This window comes from Bidens hawaiensis, unplaced genomic scaffold (assembly GCF_021521415.1).
Source record: "Bidens hawaiensis isolate Kalapana, Puna unplaced genomic scaffold, B.hawaiensis_p1.1 tig00016075_1, whole genome shotgun sequence".
NCBI lineage: Eukaryota > Viridiplantae > Streptophyta > Magnoliopsida > Asterales > Asteraceae > Bidens > Bidens hawaiensis.
The window spans coordinates 53,787-72,714 of NW_027505002.1; the positions used below are offsets into that span (position 1 = coordinate 53,787).

An 18,928-nucleotide genomic window follows, 5' to 3' on the forward strand; every position below is an offset into this window, starting at 1 on the left:
TTTACAACTTCATTATGACATGACAACCTGTTTAAAACTTGTCAACCCGTTTGACTGGTTTAGATAAATGCGCTAATCTAAGGTTATAACCTGTTTAAATGTTGTCTAGAAATTAAAAGTTTCATTGTAGATTTTGCTTTTATGGTCGTTACTTTTACTTATATATATTTCTCTAATTATATAAAAGAGCAAGATCCATAGGGTTTCATATGTGAATCATTAATATTAATATCAAGGTGAACATGCAATGTATGTAAAAGGATTATGTATTTCAAACTAACAGCCACTGTTTATATAATTATTCTAAAGCAACAAACGCGAAATGGGATTACGCATCAAGACCCATAAACAAATGACCATGGATAAAGATTCTTAGGGATGCCAAGAACCTGAGCTCGACTGGAATACTACTGAAAACTTTTGAGACATGTATTTTGATATGGAACTAACGCCAAATGGATGTAGGCGGTACATGGCATATGAAGTAAAGACGTTTATCTACTCTATCTTGAAGGCTTGGAGTGCACCTACAAGATTCTGAAAGGAAGTCACATGAAGGGGTGTTTGGGATTCCTTTTTGAAACTACTTTTACTTTCGACCAAAAGTTGGAAAGTCGTAATGTTGTAACTTTTGGAACTTTTACTATTTTAATTACTAAAAATCTTGTTTTTTTACTTTTGGGCAAAAGTTAGAAAAGTTATAATGTTGTGACTTTTTAAACTTTACAATTTTCATTACTAAGAGCATTCACATCACATTCTCTATCTTCATAATTATACTAAAAACGTTATATTTTCTCTCTCATAAACAATTAAATAATACTTTTTTACATCTTTATCATTATATTTTCTCTCTTCTTCACTCACAGTCACTTTCAAATATATTAAAAAATAAATAGAGGATGAACAATGGTCCTCCAAATTTACTCAAAATTTACCCATCTCTCTAAATTTTCTCTCTTATTTACTCACAACCACTCACCATTCTCTAAAAATTTATAAAGATTTATCTCACAAAATTATTTTTAGAGGACCTGATATGAATGCTCTAAAAATTTAGTTTTCTCCACTCAACTTTTCACTACCAAACACCTTATAACCTCCTTTTACTTTTTTCAAAAGTTAAAAAGGTAAAAGTAGCTTTTAAAAAGGAATCCCAAACAGACCGAACGGGGAACATCACCTACACCACCCTGTTTCAAGAAAAGAAAGACATCCATGTAAAGAAAATTTAGGACCTAAATATCTTGTGATTAAGGGCGGGGGACAATGAAGTATTAATCGCATTAAATATTTAGGATATAAGTTGATAATTTATTATGTAATTATTATTAAGTAAAAGGGCCAGAATTGCAATTGTTGTAAGTAGGCCCGTTAGGGCAGTTAGGGTTTGTGAACGGTTGTTAAAAGACACCGTTTATAATAGAATTGATGAAGCGTTGTGTCGTTTCATCAAGCGTCGCTTCTGGATGTATATATATGGCATTCTCGTGTAAAACTATCATAAGTTCATAAATATAATTCAATTCCATCTATATTCTCTTGTTCATAATTTTTGTGTTAATCATCAAATCAATTGTGGCTTCTTTAATATCCAACAATTCTTCTATATAAAGTGTAAGCAATTAAGCATATGCAAATTGTTCTAATTCACATAAAAGAATTCACATGCCACCTCTAAAACTTGTTAATGAAATCAATGGAGTTGCCTCTTTTAGCATGAATTATTATAAACTTTAGCGACTAGAGTATCAATAGTCATTTTAAACAAGAACCCATTGAAAATTAGCCAATTGGAGTAATCAATAATCCCTTTTTACCTTTAATCTCTGTGAGATTTGTAAAGAAAACTCCAATAACCCATAAAAAAATCAGACGAGAAAATCATTAAACTTTTGAAATAGAATCTGTACATGTGATGGGCCACGTCAGTTTTAAACAAGAACCCATTGAAAATTAGCCAATTGGAGTAATCAGTTATCCCTTTTTACCTTTAATCGCTATGAGATTTGTAAAGAAAACTCCAATAACCCATAAAAAAATCAGACGAGAAAATCATTAAACTTTTGAAATAGAATTTGTACATGTGATGGGTCACGTCAGTTTTGAAATAGATTATTAGACCATCACCAATAGTGGGTTTTTAGAGATTCTTGGATGAGAGAGAATATGAGTTGGAGGAGAGAGATGATGATGTGGAGGAAAGAATATGTGATGAGATTCTTCCACAAGAATCTCTAAGAATTTATTTGTGAGAAGACATGTAGGAGAGAGGAAAGAGTATATAGTAGAGAGAGTGTATTTTGGTGGACAATATGCATTGTTGGCATTTAAAAACACATTCTAAGAATTTCTCTATTGGTGATCTTCTAGAATTTGTACATGTTGAGAGTTAACTTTAACGTGAGTTTGACGACCAGACTCATAGCAAATAAGTTTACAAACGTCCGGGTTACAAATTGCATCCGCCCGTTAACCATATAAAAAAACACGCAACCCAATCTTTTAATAAACTTATTATAACTAATCTATACATGTGACTGGTCGGGCCAAATCTGTATACAGTATACATATTATTATACAGTCAAAATCACAGTTTTCCAGTTCCGCACTTCCAAACATGCCACCACCACCACCACCACCACCGTCCCACCACTCCGACACCGACTCCTCCGACTCCGACTCCCCTAAACCCCACCACCACCACCACACCGACTTCTCCACCACCATCTTCCACTCCTACATCCAATTATCCAACCACCAATCTCCAGACCTCACCAAAATCCAATCTTTCTTAACTTCTTCACGCTCAGGCGCATTATCCTGCCTCATTTGCCTCGAACGCATCCGTCCCACCGACCCCACCTGGTCCTGCTCCGTCCGCTGCTTCGCCGTCTTCCATCTCGTCTGCATCCAGTCATGGGCCCGCCAGTCGTCCGATTTATCCTCCCTACGCGCCGCCACGCGCGGCGCATCCGATCAACACTCCGTCTGGAACTGCCCGAAATGCCGAATCGAGTTCCCGAAAACCCTGATCCCTAAGAATTATTATTGTTTCTGTGGTAAAGTTGAAAACCCTGTTCATGATCCATGGGTTTTACCGCATTCTTGTGGGGAGATATGTGATAGGGATTTGAAGTATAATTGTGGGCATAAGTGTTTGTTGTTGTGTCACCCGGGTCCGTGCCCGTCTTGCCCGAAACTCGTGAAAGCTCGGTGCTTTTGCGGGGAAGTGGTGGATACGAAGCGGTGCGGGTTTAAGGAGTTTTCATGTGGGAAAACGTGTTCGAGGTTGTTGGATTGTAAAGTGCATTGTTGCGGTGAGATATGTCACGATGGCGAGTGCCCGCCGTGTAAGGCTCGAGGGGTTTATAGGTGTTTGTGTGGGAAGTTGGAATTAGAAAGAGAGTGTTTCGAGAGGGAGTTTAGGTGTGAGGTTCCGTGTGAGAAGTTGCTCGGGTGTGGGAAACATTATTGTGGTAAAGGGTGTCATGAAGGGGGGTGTGGTGATTGCCCGTTGCAAGGGAAACGAACGTGCCCATGTGGGAAACGGGTTTATGAAGGGATGGCTTGTGATGTTGTGGTGCCGTCTTGTGGCGGGACGTGTGATAAGAAGTTGCAGTGTGGGGTACATAGGTGTCCCGAGAGGTGTCATCGCGGGCCGTGTGTTGAAACGTGTAGGATTGTGGTTACGAAGGGTTGTAAATGTGGGAGCTTAAGGAAACAGGTAAAAAGTTGACAGCTTTTTACATTTTAAGTGGTGTTTGAATTTTGATTCTTGAAGTTTGAATATAATTGAATTTATAATAGGTTCCTTGTTATCAAGATGTAGTATGTGAACGGAAATGCCAACGAGTGCGGGATTGTGGACGCCATGCGTGCAAGAAGAAATGTTGTGATGGTGATTGTCCTCCTTGTTCGGAGGTATGGTTTCTGATAACAGTCCCCGTTTTTTAGTTTCCTTGATACTTATCTTTATAAAGTTTTTTTTAAATAATTTGGGAATGTCAGATATGTGACAAGAAGCTAAGATGCAAGAATCACAAATGCCCATCTCCTTGCCATAGGTAACTAGTGTTATCTTGATATTATCTCTGGTTATCATGATTTTCTGTTTATGTAATATGTTAGATTCTAATAGACTTAAGTTTTATTCTTGTAGAGGTGCTTGTGCTCCATGTCCTGTAATGGTGACTATTTCATGTTTCTGTGGTGAGACACACTTTGAGGTAAGTGGATTGCGCATTTTGTTTTTTGATAAACCTAGCTTTCGGTTATGACGTACGATAATCTTTATAAAGTTATAAGCTTTCTTTCATGATTTATGATATAGACTGTGAAACACTGGTTACCAGATTTTGTTATACATATAATCAAGTATTTGATTGTAATTAATCTTTTTCGGGAAAATGTATCAGGTTCCTTGCGGTACCGAAAAGGAACAAAAACCTCCTAAATGTTCCAAAAGATGTCACATAACGCCTTTATGTAGGCATAAGTCAATTACTAAGGTAAATAATTGTGCCAATTCCATTTATTAGTTAGTTAATTTGTACCGACGGTATATATGTATATTTGTCCAGCCACATAAGTGCCATTATGGAGCCTGCCCGCCATGCCGTCTGGTTTGTGATGAAGAATACCCGTGTGGACATCAATGCAAACTAAGGTTTCACATGATTTCCTTGTTATATTTCATTCATATATTTTACTTCTTTTTTTGTTACTTTGCCATATATAATATATATTAATGAAGGTGTCACGGTCCTATACCTCCTCCTAATCCTGAGTTTACATTAAGACCAAAGAAAAAGAAACAACATCTTCACAACGATAGTCATCCCGGTTCTAACTGCCCGCCTTGCCCCGAACTTGTTTGGAGGTCGTGTGTTGGTGAACATATTGGAGCCGAGAAAATGGTAGGTGCAAATTTAAAATTAAATACTTGTGTGAACCGGTAAAATTGATAAAAATTTGATGTTGTATTTGCAGATGGTCTGCTCCAATAAAGCAAGATTTTCTTGTGATAATTATTGTGGAAACCTTTTGGCATGTGGCAATCATTTTTGCACTAAAACATGTCACGACCTCAAGATCCAATGTGAAGAGTGCAATCTACTTTGCCAACGGGTTAGACTTTTATTATTATTATTATTATTTTTGTCTTTTATGTTATTTTTTTAATATTAAGTAAATTACACTTTCCATTCTTTAGATATATAGCAAGTTTAACTTTTTGTTCCTAAACCAAGGAAGTTACAAAAATCATCCTTTATGTTCGTATGTTGTAACAGTTTACGTCTTTTCCGATAACGAGCGTTAGCTTTGTCATTTAAATCCAGTCATGTGCAATGCACATGAGCGTATTTGGCTTAGCAAACAAAATTAACGCCCGCCAAAGGAAAGGACGTAAACTATACGAACATAAAGAACGATTGCTGTAATTTCCTTAGTTTATGGACGACAAGTGAAATTTTTTATATACCTAAAGAACGAAAAGTGTAATTTACTCCTTAATATAGTTATATTAATCTACGATTCGCTTCATACATAATACATCCGTAAAAATGTCTACTTTTATTAAAGTTTTCAACTTGTTACAGGAAAGAAAACCTTTATGTCCACATCCATGTCCCCTGCCATGTCATCATGAAGATTGCCCCCCATGCAAGACGCTAATAAAACGGTTATGTCATTGTGGTGCAATGGTGCATGTTTTTGAGTGCTTATATTACAACACTTTGTCTGAAAAGGAACAAATAGCTGCCCGCTCATGTGGCGGACCCTGCCACAGGTTTGACTTTTTTCAGTCAACAATATTAAGTTTGTCATGAGTTTTATGCATCATTGTTTGTTTATACAGGAAGCTTCCCAACTGCACACATCTGTGCCCAGAAATATGTCATGTTGGCCAATGCCCGTCACCAGAGAAGTGCTCTAAAAAGGTAATAATAAGTTGTATTTTTTTATCTTAAGCTTTTGAGTAAATTACACTTTTCGTCCTTAGGTATATATAGTAAATTGCACCGTTCGCTGTTTTTTATTAAATGCACGAATCATCGTTTATGCTAAGTATTTGTTACAGTTTCCATTCTTTTCACTAACTGTTGTTAAAGTTTCTGTTTATTTTCTGTAAAATGACCATTTTACCCTTGTTAATAAAACAAACTACTGAACCGATTTAAAAAACTATGCAATATTACATGGATTGATTTTGTAAGTTAACTAGAGAGATTGGTCAAACGAATTTGACTGCCCCCTAGTGATGATAAATTTTATTGTTTTCTATTTTTTTTATTATTATTTGTATCTATTTGAAATTGTTTGCACATGTTTTTTCGTAAAATTCAGTATGATGAAGTGCAAGGTTAGATTAGTCATTTCAAAAAACTAACTGAAAATTAAAACCCAGTCTCCCAGCTAATGTAAATGACGAAATGCGTGGCAAGCCTTAAATGTGAATGATGATTCATGTAATTAATTAACATTAAGAACAGAAGGTGTGACTTGGTATATACCTAAAGGACTAAAAGTGTAATTTACAAGTTTTGGTTCTGATTGCTTTTTAACAGGTTATAGTAAAATGCAAATGTCAAACCGTTAAAAAGGATTGGCCATGTCATCAAGTACAAGCTGCTTATCACAATACTGGCCGTGATCCCAAAGATATAACTAAAAGTCAATTTGGTATCGGGCTTCTTGATTGCAACTTTGACTGTAAGAGTAAAGTCAAACCTGATGAATCCGACTTGCACCTTCGGAAATCTGTAGTTCCTGAGGTCTGATATTTTTCCCTTTTTCTTTTTTTTAAAAGTGTTTGATTGAAGGTTAATTTATATTTTATTCTGCTAATTTGTTAGAAAAAGGAGGCTGATGTGGAAAATCATGTAAGAAAGCGTAAAAAACGGAAAGATAGAGTACAACATGACCACCAAGTTTCAACGTTTCAGGTTAGTCGTTTACAGTTTACTAAGGGGTACTCGGTTCGTTAACTCTTAACGGGTAAAAATTCTTTAATTAGCTTTAAAAAATGGCTAAACGGATTGAAGAGTATTTTTAATGCAATACTCCAAAATATAGTTACAGTGAAGTTATTGAATGATATAAGGAGGAGCATAAGCGAACCAAGCTCGAGCTCAATTCGTTTTACGAGGGCTTGAGTTTCAAGCAATATTTTTAACGCTTGATTTTGGCCCATGAGTAGTTGTCAGGGTCGTCTCGGCTCGTTTGTAATTTATTAATTAAAATATACTTAGAATTATTGTTATGTATTTTTTATCAATAATTTATTTAAGATTATAGATATTATTTAATTATTTTGATAATAATTTTATATATTATAATAAGTTAATAATTATTACGTAAATATATGTTTTAGATATTAAATTGAAGTTTCATATATTGTAAGCTCATTTACGCATGTGAGCCAATTCTAGCGTGATAAATGAAGCTTGGGCTCAGATATTAAACGAGCTTATTTTTGGGCTCGGGCTCGGGTTGGAGCTCAATCAGCTTATTTAAGCTCAGCTTGATGCCAGTATTTTAGCAAGCCGATCTTGAGTAGCTCACAAGCGGCTTGGCTCATTTATACACCTAGATATAAGTTTCATGGTAATATTTGGCAAGCTTGTATTTAAAAGGATAAAATTGTGGACTAAAAGTGGCTTGACCCGTTACCCCAGCCCCACCTAACCCGCCCGTTTTTCTTACTCTTCAAGTCATTGGCTTTCTGGCTCACCTTTATTGTCTTTTTGAATAATTGGACAGAAAATGATGGGAATTTTGAGGAAGTTAATGCTGTTTGCGATCATTTTGGTGAGTTTGATTGCAATGGCATATTTTGGTTACAAGGGACTTTTATGGGTCAATGATTGGATGAATCAAATGGAAACACAAAGACAGAGAAAGAGATACCCAAGAATCTAAGCCTGGAATCTTTATATAATTGAGGTTGAAAAAAATATAAACTTTATTGTCTTTTTATTCATAAAATTTCAATAGTTTAATCAACCATGGAAGACTTTAGAAGATGTTTGAAAATAGTTTCTTTACTTTAAGTTCATTACTTTTAATTCATATTGTCTAATATAAAAATAATTGAAGTATTTTTGAGGTTTTTATACATATAATGCAGACTTTGTACACACTGACATTGTTTTCAGAACATGATCAATACATAAGTGGTTAGGTTAAGTCTATCTGAATTGTGTTTATATGAACCGGTTGGTTATCCATCTGGTGATCAGACATGATTCTAGTTTTTTTTTTACCGAATCATTTATCATTTAGGTTTTCTATTTTGTTTATTAAGCCTGTATGATTTACTAATATGTTTTGTTTATTGTAGTAATTTTATATGTACTGATATGTTTTTTTTATTATTTGAATGGCAAATTAGTACACAATTTTTGTTCACTATGTGACTTGAATCCTCATTATTTGGAGGTTGTCATATTGTTTTCAAGCTGGTATTGGATTGGTAAGACGGTTGGTTTTCGTAACTGATCCGATTATGAAAACAGTTCACCCCTAGGTTCCCGCTATACTAACACCCTACTCATTAACCAGACAACCTCCATACATGACTTTTCTCCGTACCTAATACTGTATGGACTTGTCAGAATTGTCATTTGTCGCACTTTTACAAGTAGGATCTTTTATACGAGTAGTATGACCCTTTACGGGTAACATTGAACGAGTACTATAGGCTATACGAGCACAATAGAAAGAGTATTATAGGTCTATACCAGTATTATGCCTATTTGACCCGTATGTTCTAAAAAGTATTTCTTTTAATATTTTTTTTATATTTAATTGTGTAATAAAGCTACTACTCTAAGCAAAGGTGCATGGGTTTACTCTATTTTTCTCTATGTTCCCATCTTGGGGCACATATGCTATTTGCGGCTGTGTGCCCAACCAAACGAATACGTGTCGAGAGAAATGAATTCATATATTTCACCAACATCTAAATAGGTTCAATATCAAATCTCATGTTATCAACAACATGATGATGGACCAACCACTCAACAAGGGTGTTGTATAGGCAGTGGCAAAACTTATACGAAAACTAAAGAGAGGCCGGGGCCATTGAACATCCTTAAGGTTTCTTTATTTTAAAATCTCATTAATTATGTGACAATTAATACCCTACACGGTTTTTGGCTGAAGTATTTGACACTCTTCTATCTAATTTGAAAACCAGATTACCATTTCCACATTTTTCATCTTAAGTATATTCAAATCACCTTCATCTTATTATTTTTTTCATTACTATCTTTAAACGTCATTTGGACCCTTATAATAATCAACGTTTTGGCTACTTTGAAAGTATTATTATATCAACAAACGGTTGTTAAAAAACTTTATATTCTATTTAAACCATAGTTTATGGTTGAAGCAAGACTATTTATTACGAACAATTCTTTAAAGAAATTGTTGATCACGTGGTTGTTAGCTATATTTTATTTATTCAAAGTTATATACCCGTCTAATCATTGGTATCATTTGCAATTTTGCATGATGATTTCTAATTTAAACTGAGTGGGTGTATTTTTTTCGTTTGGTTGAAAAATAAGATTGTAGAAACAACATTATGTTCTATAACAAAACAATAAAAAATTATACCTAAAGTTGTTGAACCGGTGAAACCATGTGTTAATCGTAGGTTGGTAGGTTGAATTCTGCCGTCATAACCTAGTCCATGTACTTACTAATGTCATATTAGACCCACTTAAAAACTGTTGTGTTCAGATTGTGTTTCAGGTCGACCCGTTTGATGCAACATTTTTTATAATTGGTGTATGTTAAATCATTTTTTTTCTTGTTTCTTTACCTCTCATTCCCAATTATCAAACTAGTTTTATATATTTAGCTTCAAATTAGACGATTTGATAGGAAAGATTTTGAGAATGAATAACAACTACTGAATAAAGTTTTTGGAAATCAAGAATTGATATAGATTTTAAAACAGAAAATTAATTTCATTGTTGAAAACTAATAATTATAATGAAAATTAAAAAACAAGAAGGTTAACTCTTAAGTTTTTACAGTTTCTAAATAACCACTTTTAAAATCTAAATTTGAACTTTTCTAAAAACTCTTAAAACACATTAGTAGGTTTACCCATTTATTAAACGAGTCATTTCCAGGACATATTGGACATATTGGCCGACCCAAAACCCATTTTTTTGTCATGTCAGAGTAAGAAATTGTCGCCACTACAATCAACTTGTATTTTATATGAAAGAAAACAAATTAAAATACAAATAAGTATAAATAAAGGAAATAAGAAAAGGTGAAACATGATTAAGGCCCAACATGAAACATGATAAATGTTACACACCGCATACGTACATTTCACACGATCACTATGATTCAATATAGTCATAAAATAAATGCAATTAAACTACATACTGTCTGTAACTGATAGTTTGGTACCAGTAAGCTTTTAACATTGTTCAAGAATAATGCTAATTTTAGTAATAGCTTTAAATAAATTAAGTGTACTGTTAATGTCGATTTTGACTGTTGTGAACTGTAACCCATTTAATAATAAATATTCGGTAGTCAACATAGAATTGAGATGCAACACCGTCCAGTATAAATGCACATTAAAGAGCATTTTTATATATTGATTGTATGTTTGAAAATTAAATTTATATAATGAGATTGAAAAAGAAAGAATCACACATCAGGTAACAATTTAAATATTCATGAGAAATGTAGGGTGTAAAATGTAAGTCACTCGAGATCGACTTGTTAAAATATGAAATTAAGGCAAGCTTAAGCATAACATCATAACTACTTTATGTTTATAACTATTATCATATATATATATAACTAAATAAATTTATTATGTTATATAAAAAAATTATAACAATCAGCATGTAAAAAAAAACAAATAGAAATATATATATAAATACATTGGTTAAAGCACTAATGAATAAAAACCGAGCATAGCAAGAGGTGTACATATGGAGTTTGAAATGAGCCAAGCTTAATACTAAACGAGTTCGGAAGCCACTCTACACCCCTAGAGAAATCTTTTTACTGATTGTATAATTTGGATCGTATAATTTGGATTATGATTAATTAAGATGTATAAAAGTGACCATTTAGAAAAAGAGAAATGTATAAAGGTGTAAAATTAACTTGTAATATTAATAAATTTATTTCTTAGATTTGTTATTTTGGTAGTTAGGAAATAGGAACACCATAATTGACATATGATGTATTGGAACAAGTTTGCATATTTCAGTTGAAATTTTGTAGTCAACATACATGATACATCTACTTCTGAATTAAACCCAAAGTGGACCACTCTCCCTTTCCCCCTAAGACTTGGTCTCAAACCACAACTTCATGGAAACCTCCACACCATTATTAAGCATAAACTTATTGCACTGCATGCATTAAAACTTGTACACTTGTGGAATTATGCAAAGAAAGATCAAAGATGAAATCAGATTGTTCCAAAGACCAAATCCAAAAAGAAAGCTAAAAATGAGACCTTTCTAAACTAAACTAAGCACCAACCTTTTTGGTTCTTGGTGCATCAAAATTATTATGTAAATCTTTTAACAAACAAAAGAACATGAAAAGAATCCTAATCTTTAATCTTTACAAAGTATACACCCAGATGAAATCACCCACAAAATATGTAAAAAAAATCAAACTCATAAAACAAAAAAAATCTAGTAACTCATTCAGAAATAATTGAAATGTGATCACTTGAAATACTACCATGACTATCATCACACAACGATAAAGCTCGTTCTAAATTAGCGACAATATCACTCATTGTCGGTCTTTCTCTACCTTCCAACTTCACACAATGCACGGCGGTGTAAGCCATCAGCTCCACCGCCTCCGACTCATTCACATGTGGCGGCCCTACCCTCTTATCAAGCATCTCTGTCAGACCGCCAGAAATAATTTCCGGTACAGCAAAATCCACCAAACTTACCGGTGTACCCCCATTCCCATCATCACTACTTTTGAATATTGCTCTTTTTCCCGTTAAAAGCTCTAACATGACAACTCCAAGGCCATAAACATCACTTTTAGCAGTGACTACATTTAATCCATAATATTCTGGATCAATGTAGCCGACTGTCCCAGCTGCTTTAGTGGGCCCCAGCTCTGAATCGGGATCAGGGCCCATTAAAGACAACCCAAAGTCAGAAACCCTAGCAACCCAGTTTGCATCAAGTAATATGTTAGATGATTTGATGTCTCGGTGAATTATAGGAGGGACCGCGTAGTTATGAAGGTATTCGATTCCTCTTGCAGCATCTAATGCAATCTTGATCCTCATTTTCCAAGAATTTAACAAGCTACTATCTTTATCGACATTTTTCTTATCGTGTAAATGATCATACAACGCACCGTTTTTCATGAACTCATAAACCAATAATTTTTCTTCACGTTCCTCACAAAACCCAACAAGGCGGACCAAGTGTTTATGATGTAACCGCGATAAGAAAGCGAGTTCTGAATCAAACGCGCTTTCTTTCTCTTGAAATTTTTTGGCTTTTTGACTCGTCTCGCCACGTTTAATGGCGACTTCTCGACCATCCAACAGTTTACCTCTGTACACTACACCAAAACTCCCTGCACCTATCTTGTTCTCGAGAGAGAAATTGTCGGTTGCTAACGCCAGGTCAGCAAACGTGAACTCCTCTTCACGGTCAGCATGTTTCGAAGATGTACCGCTTCGTTGCCTTCTAATAACTCGTGACGCTTGTCGCCTAATCGTCGAAGATCTTGAAACCGTGCTGCTGTTTGATAACTGAGGACCATTTTGATTAGTACCGGTAATCATAGGTTGAACTGAGTTATGTATCTTTTTGTTCCCACAACATATACCAGTCCACCAACAATATATCAAAGTACAAAACCCTGCAAATGTCCCAATTGATCCTACTATTGCAAAAGCTAATAAACCTCTTCTTAAAGGTCTCGAAGGGGAAGACACTGGCCGCATTAGTGGTGGTGATGGTGGGGGTGATAATGGTGAAACTGGTGGTGCTAAACTAGCTAAATCACAAGGCTTACATATGGAACCAGAGCCAGAACACAGAGTGTCATACTGCGTATACATTTCGCACTCGCAATCCGATCTAACACAGGGTCCTGGAAGAACCGGAAGCCTGAATAACGAAAACGAATCATTCCGAATTCTAGCCCATCCTTCTCCCCAACAAATAACAGAAAGGTTGTTAGTTGTTAATCCACAAGTAAAATCCAATCCAGCAACAATAGATTCAAATGAAGTATTATCAATATGTTCATAATTAATCATACTCCCACCTCCACCTCCCCAACAAACTACAGTATTATTTAAACTTCTTAAAGCACAAGTATGGTTCAAACCTAAAGCGAGTGCCGAAAACTCAAATGCTTCATGATTCGGCACATCGATCTTACGGTTATCATTATTACCTCTACAAATCACATACCCGGTCGAATTAACTCCACACGCGTGATCACCTCCAACCGCAATACTCAACATACGAAAACTATTAAATTCACCTTGAATCGAACTAGCCAAGACCGAATTCGCACCGAAACAATCAATTCCATCGGTGTTATTCAACCGAACACCGCAACTAAACCATAATCCAGCTGAAATCGAACGGATCCGAGCATTTCGAGTCGAAAACTCATCAGGATCTCTCCAACAATTAACATTCCACCCAGAACTATTCGTGATGGCGCAAATTTGTCTATCTCCGATTGATATTTCATTCAGAACCACGGTTTCGTTGTAGTACAGACGCCTTGGTGTCAAATTTGGGTCCCAGCACAATAAACTGGAGCCTCCAGACCTGACACCACAGAACAAGTCCCGGCCGCCAGCAATGGAGAGAAACGATACATCTGAGTATACATTGAACACTGTTCCGTTTTGCCAACATTGAATGTGTTGGCTCGGTTGACTAGCAACGATGCCACATACGGTTATATTAGAACCGTAGCTTACGGCCACGGTGGAGGCGGAGCCACCCAGGCCGTAAGCAGTATATATAATAGAAGATAATAATAATAATATCAGGATGAAGATGACATGGGTGTTTATTGTTGTCATCTGGAGGTTTGGTGATCAATGGAGTTTTGCATAGGTTTTGAAAGGAAATATGATGAAAGAAAATTAATAATAATAATAATAATAATAATAATAATTTGAAAAGAAACGGAAAATCAGAGTTTTAAGATAATATATTTGTAACGAGTAACGACTGAGAATGTGTATATAGTAGGGTGACGGTAGAGTGACATCCTGTCATCATAACTCATAGGTTGCTAGCTTTGACCACTTGCCTTTTGAATAGTGTTGGAAATCGGGCCCAAAAACAAGAACATAAAAGTTTGATTTCAATCAAGATCGACTATTTTTTTATTATTATAATTCTTAACTCATTCAAATTACATAAACCCAAGCTATCTATTTATAATAAACTAACAACTTGCAAGACAAGACAACTTATTATAGACAACTAAATAATATTTAATAGTCTTACCATACTAAATAAACATACCAAAATAAACATAATAAAATACTTTTATTTAGTCCCTTCAACTTTCGATATCCCGTTTCAAGATTATATCTCAATAAATAGATGAGGACTTTTTGTTTTTTGTGAAACGATAAAAATAAACTTTTATATAGATTATAAAAAAAAGGATTATAAAATGTTATTGTGTAAACATTGCTTGGGTTGTTATACACGTGCACGTTTTGTTAACATAAATAAAAAGTTGTAATATAGTATTGTATATTTGTATTTGTATTGTTATCATTTGTTTTTTTAATGTTTTTTAGAGTTAAGTGTCATTTTAGCACCTGTGATTTGTCTAATTACGTAACTTTAGTACCAATTTTGAATTTTATGCAAATGGTTACCTCAGTTTCAAAAAACTTGCATTTTTAGTATTTTTTTTAACCCCGTTAGTTTTCTTCCGTTAAGTCCGGGATATTTGCGTAATTATATTATTATTTGATTTATTATTTTATTTTTCTCACCCTTTTTATATTGTTGAACCAGAATAACAATCAAGACAGTACGTTACATCATCATCACAACCTTCATGTTCTTCCTCAACCTCATCTCTTCTGCTTTCGATTCCGGTGGTTATGGTAATGCCGGAGACGGTAGATTACAAGGTGACACGTGCATCGCACTAGCTCTTCATCATTTACTCGCTATAGTGAACGAGATTACGATGAGGAGAGTTAACGTCGTCGAGCCGTTGGTTGGTACGAGCCGTCGCCGACGCGTTTTTATGGACGCTTGAGAGAACTAATCAAACTGGTGATTCACCTGTATACCGTCGTCGTCTTCGTAAATTTTCATCCATTTTCTTTTCCGCTGACTGGATTTGATTCATCCGATTCCTTTTGTGGTGGATCGTCTTCGTCGTCGCAGGCAGCTACGTATCTCCGATTGCGTGTTTTTTGTGTGATTTTATAGTGGAGAGCATGGGCTGGGTTGTCAACTGGTGATTCACCAGAATTCCTTTTTATATTAGTTTGAATTTAGTTTGAGTAATTAGGGTTCAATGAGAATGAATTTGGGGAAATTGGTTAATGGAAGAAAGAAAAGGAGAAAAGGAAAAAAAAAACAAAAATATAATAATGCAATTACTTAAATACCCCTGATTTAAATTATGAAATTACGCAAATACCCTGGACTTAACGGAAGAAAATTAACGGGGTTAAAAAAGTACTAAAAATGCAAGTTTTTTGAAACTGAGGTAGCCATTTGCATAAACTTTAAAATTGGTATTAAAGTTGCGTAGTTGAATAAATCACATGTACTAAAGTGACACTTAACTCTGTTTTTTATGAAGAATTTGAAATTGAAGAAAGTTACAAGTGAGCCATTTTCGAAAGCTTCTAAGTTTGAAGCTTCTTAGAGTGTTCCTGAATGATACCAAATTTCTCGAAATAGTCTATTATAAACAAGAAACAATTTCTATGTTACAAGTAAACAATTTTTGGGCTGAAACGAAGAAGGTGGAGAAACATGCTAAAGCCTGCGAAGAGAACCAACATGTTTTTGTCCCTCTGGCTTTTGATACATTTGGCTCCTTGGCACCGGAAGCTATCCGTTTTCTAACCAGGGTCCAACAGGTTGTGCATAGCAATGTGTCGACTCCAAAGGGGCAGGGGTATGTCTTTAGCAGGTTAGGGTTTGCAATTCAGAAAGGGGTGGCGGCGCAGCTTGTTGCCCGCCTACCTGCTATATTGATGTAATATCTATGTTTCAATTGAAAATTGAAAACAGAATTGTTATTAAAAAAATATACTATTTTACACATATATAGTTTAGTGATAGTAAGATTTTGTTATTTTATTAGCATCTACCGGTTGTTGAGAAATAACGGTATTTTATTATTTAGAAACTAACCAAAAGTTATTCTACAAAACCACGTTCTATGTAAAAAAGTAAGATTACATTTATATTTTTGTGAAGAATTTGAAGTTGACGAGGAAAGTTACAAATCAGCCACTTTTCAAAGTTTCTATAATTGAAACTTCTAAGTTCTGTGTTCCTGAATCAACAAATTTCTCTCTTTTGTCTATTGTAACACTTTCTATGTTAATAGTAACATATTATTTTAATAAAACATAATCTTACATATATTTTTAAACGAACTTAGATAGACCAGAGAATATTATAGAAATAAAAACACATAATGTTAGTCATTTTCGTTCTCTAATATTATTATGGAGTGGAAAATGTTTCAAGTTGAATAAAATTAACTCGATCATAGTGTACTTTATAAAGAGCTATTAGGTACATGATGAGTTTTGTTTATTTCTATTGATATTTCGATATAAATTTTAACAATTAACAAAATTCAGATTATTTTCTTAGTATCTCAATATACATTTAACATTATTATTATCTTATTGATAAACGAAATTAATAAATAAGGTGAGTATATAATATATTTTTTTAATTAATTGCTACAATGGCAAGACCGAGTGCAAGACAAAGCGTGTTGCATACAATATATATTACAGTATTACACACACTTTCCCACACTTTCCCTCACCTTCATCATTGCCCTAGCACATGAAATGCCTAGAATCTTGGGCACATAAGTTATTTATTAAAAAAAACAAGGGCCTTTTTTGTAACTTTACAAGTTAAGTGTTTATACATGGAAACATAGCATAGACTTTTTAAATTTATGTGTTCCTTTAAGTAAATTAAACAATAGACTTTCAACTTTTAAATAGTCTTCATAAATTATACAAATAGTTCTTATGTGTAAAATGACTAAATTGACCTTTTAAATAGAATTAGTCGACGAGGTCAGCATTAGAGAACTGAAAGAGTTACTAAACCCCATGCCTTAATATGTCAAAAGATTCATTTTCAAACACAAAAATAAACATGTCAAACCACATGGACGTAAAACGTAATTTAATCATCAGTATAATACCAATAATATATATTTCTTATAATCTCTTTTAGTACAAGGAAACAAGAATTATTGGTAATATACTAATATATATATTAAGAATTTATTAAGTTATAACATGGAATTATGGGAAAACCTTTTCGAATCTTTATCCATATTAGTTTAGACTTTAGTTGAAACATCTAAATGTATATTCATGAAGCCATAGTTTTAGAATAATAAAAAAAATGGTAGTGATAATGGTGTTGGGCTGTTGGGAAGATTAGGTATATAAATGGATTGTAAAATACGTTTCATTTGAAAGTAATACATTATTATTTAAGGTCCCACATGACACTACTTATGTAGTTATGTAGCTTAAAAGATATTGCCTCCAGCAATAGAATTAAGTTGGACTTTCGTGTTTGGTGGAATGTTGTGTTGTGGACATGTCGGTACAACCTATACAAGAACCGGGCTGTATCCAATGGGGATATATATGTCCTGCTTTAAGCTTCACAATCCTCCATTGTCACCCAACTTTCCATTAAATAAACCCGATAAAGCTTCTTTTTGTCACCTTTTGTTACAGGACCCATGACTTTTAACACGTATTATGTTGGATTTTTGTCAATTGATAATACGCGAACGTAACCGACACATGATATGGTCATGAAGACGGACGGCGCAACCTAGTTTAGGGCCTTAAATATTTAGGTATTTTTCATAGACAAGTTAGATGAAATTTGATCTAATAATGCTATGTGCCCTGATTATCTAATAATCTACAATTTGTTATCTCAAATCAACGAACATGAAAAAAATAATAATGAAATTTTCAAAGAAGAAAAATAATAAGCCAAAAGAAATCAGGAGAAAAGGTGGTACAAAAAATATTTCTCAAAAATAATAAGCCCTTAAGAATTAGTGGACCTAAAGTTATTTTTTTTTAACTTAAAGCTATAGGGTCGTCCATGGTCGTGCAACATTTGACCTGAGTTAGTATAGATATAAAAATAGTTTGGCATACGAGTACAAGTATTAGAGGTTCATCCTGTTTTATCAAAAGAAGCAATTCTATGTGTGTTAAAATCTCGACCGTCCCTGTGAAATTTTGACACCGATCCCTGTGTAATTTCGAGAACGATAAAAAGACCCTGTGAAAATTCGAGAACGACCCCCATGAAATTTCGAGACCGGCCATAATAAAAAATAAATTTACAAATTTACATTTATAATTATATAATGGTATATAAATAACTAAGTTTGAGTTTATTTGAAACAAATTTAAGGTCAAATGTCCAATCAATCTATTCCTAAGTTTTAAGTTTAAGCTCAAAACTCTCAACCCAGTATATAGTTAACTTATCAAAAAATGTTACTATGACCAAGTAATTTGTTATGAGTTCAACATATTATAGGAGCTTTAATCTTCATAAAAAATGTTTCGACTTTATACATACGTTGGTTTGCTCACCAACTTCATTTGTATTGATTTATCGTTTATTGA

General features: G+C 34.1%; 1 protein-coding gene and 1 pseudogene across 1 annotated transcript; one reads left to right on the forward strand and one right to left on the reverse strand.

The window, feature by feature from the left end:
- Positions 1 to 2,620: 2,620 nt before the first annotated feature.
- LOC143609812 (NF-X1-type zinc finger protein NFXL2-like) lies at positions 2,621 to 8,137 on the forward strand. Its single transcript, XM_077084460.1, has 13 exons — positions 2,621 to 3,727; positions 3,811 to 3,924; positions 4,012 to 4,067; positions 4,163 to 4,229; positions 4,419 to 4,511; positions 4,584 to 4,669; positions 4,757 to 4,919; positions 4,993 to 5,130; positions 5,604 to 5,794; positions 5,864 to 5,945; positions 6,573 to 6,779; positions 6,861 to 6,950; positions 7,768 to 8,137. Exons 1-13 carry the CDS (start codon positions 2,621 to 2,623, stop codon positions 7,924 to 7,926), a joined length of 2,553 nt encoding a protein of 850 aa, XP_076940575.1. The 3' UTR covers positions 7,927 to 8,137.
- Positions 8,138 to 11,285: 3,148 nt separating this feature from the next.
- On the reverse strand, positions 11,286 to 14,124 carry LOC143609800 (putative serine/threonine-protein kinase-like protein CCR3 pseudogene; annotated as a pseudogene).
- Between the last annotated feature and the right edge of the window lie 4,804 nt (positions 14,125 to 18,928).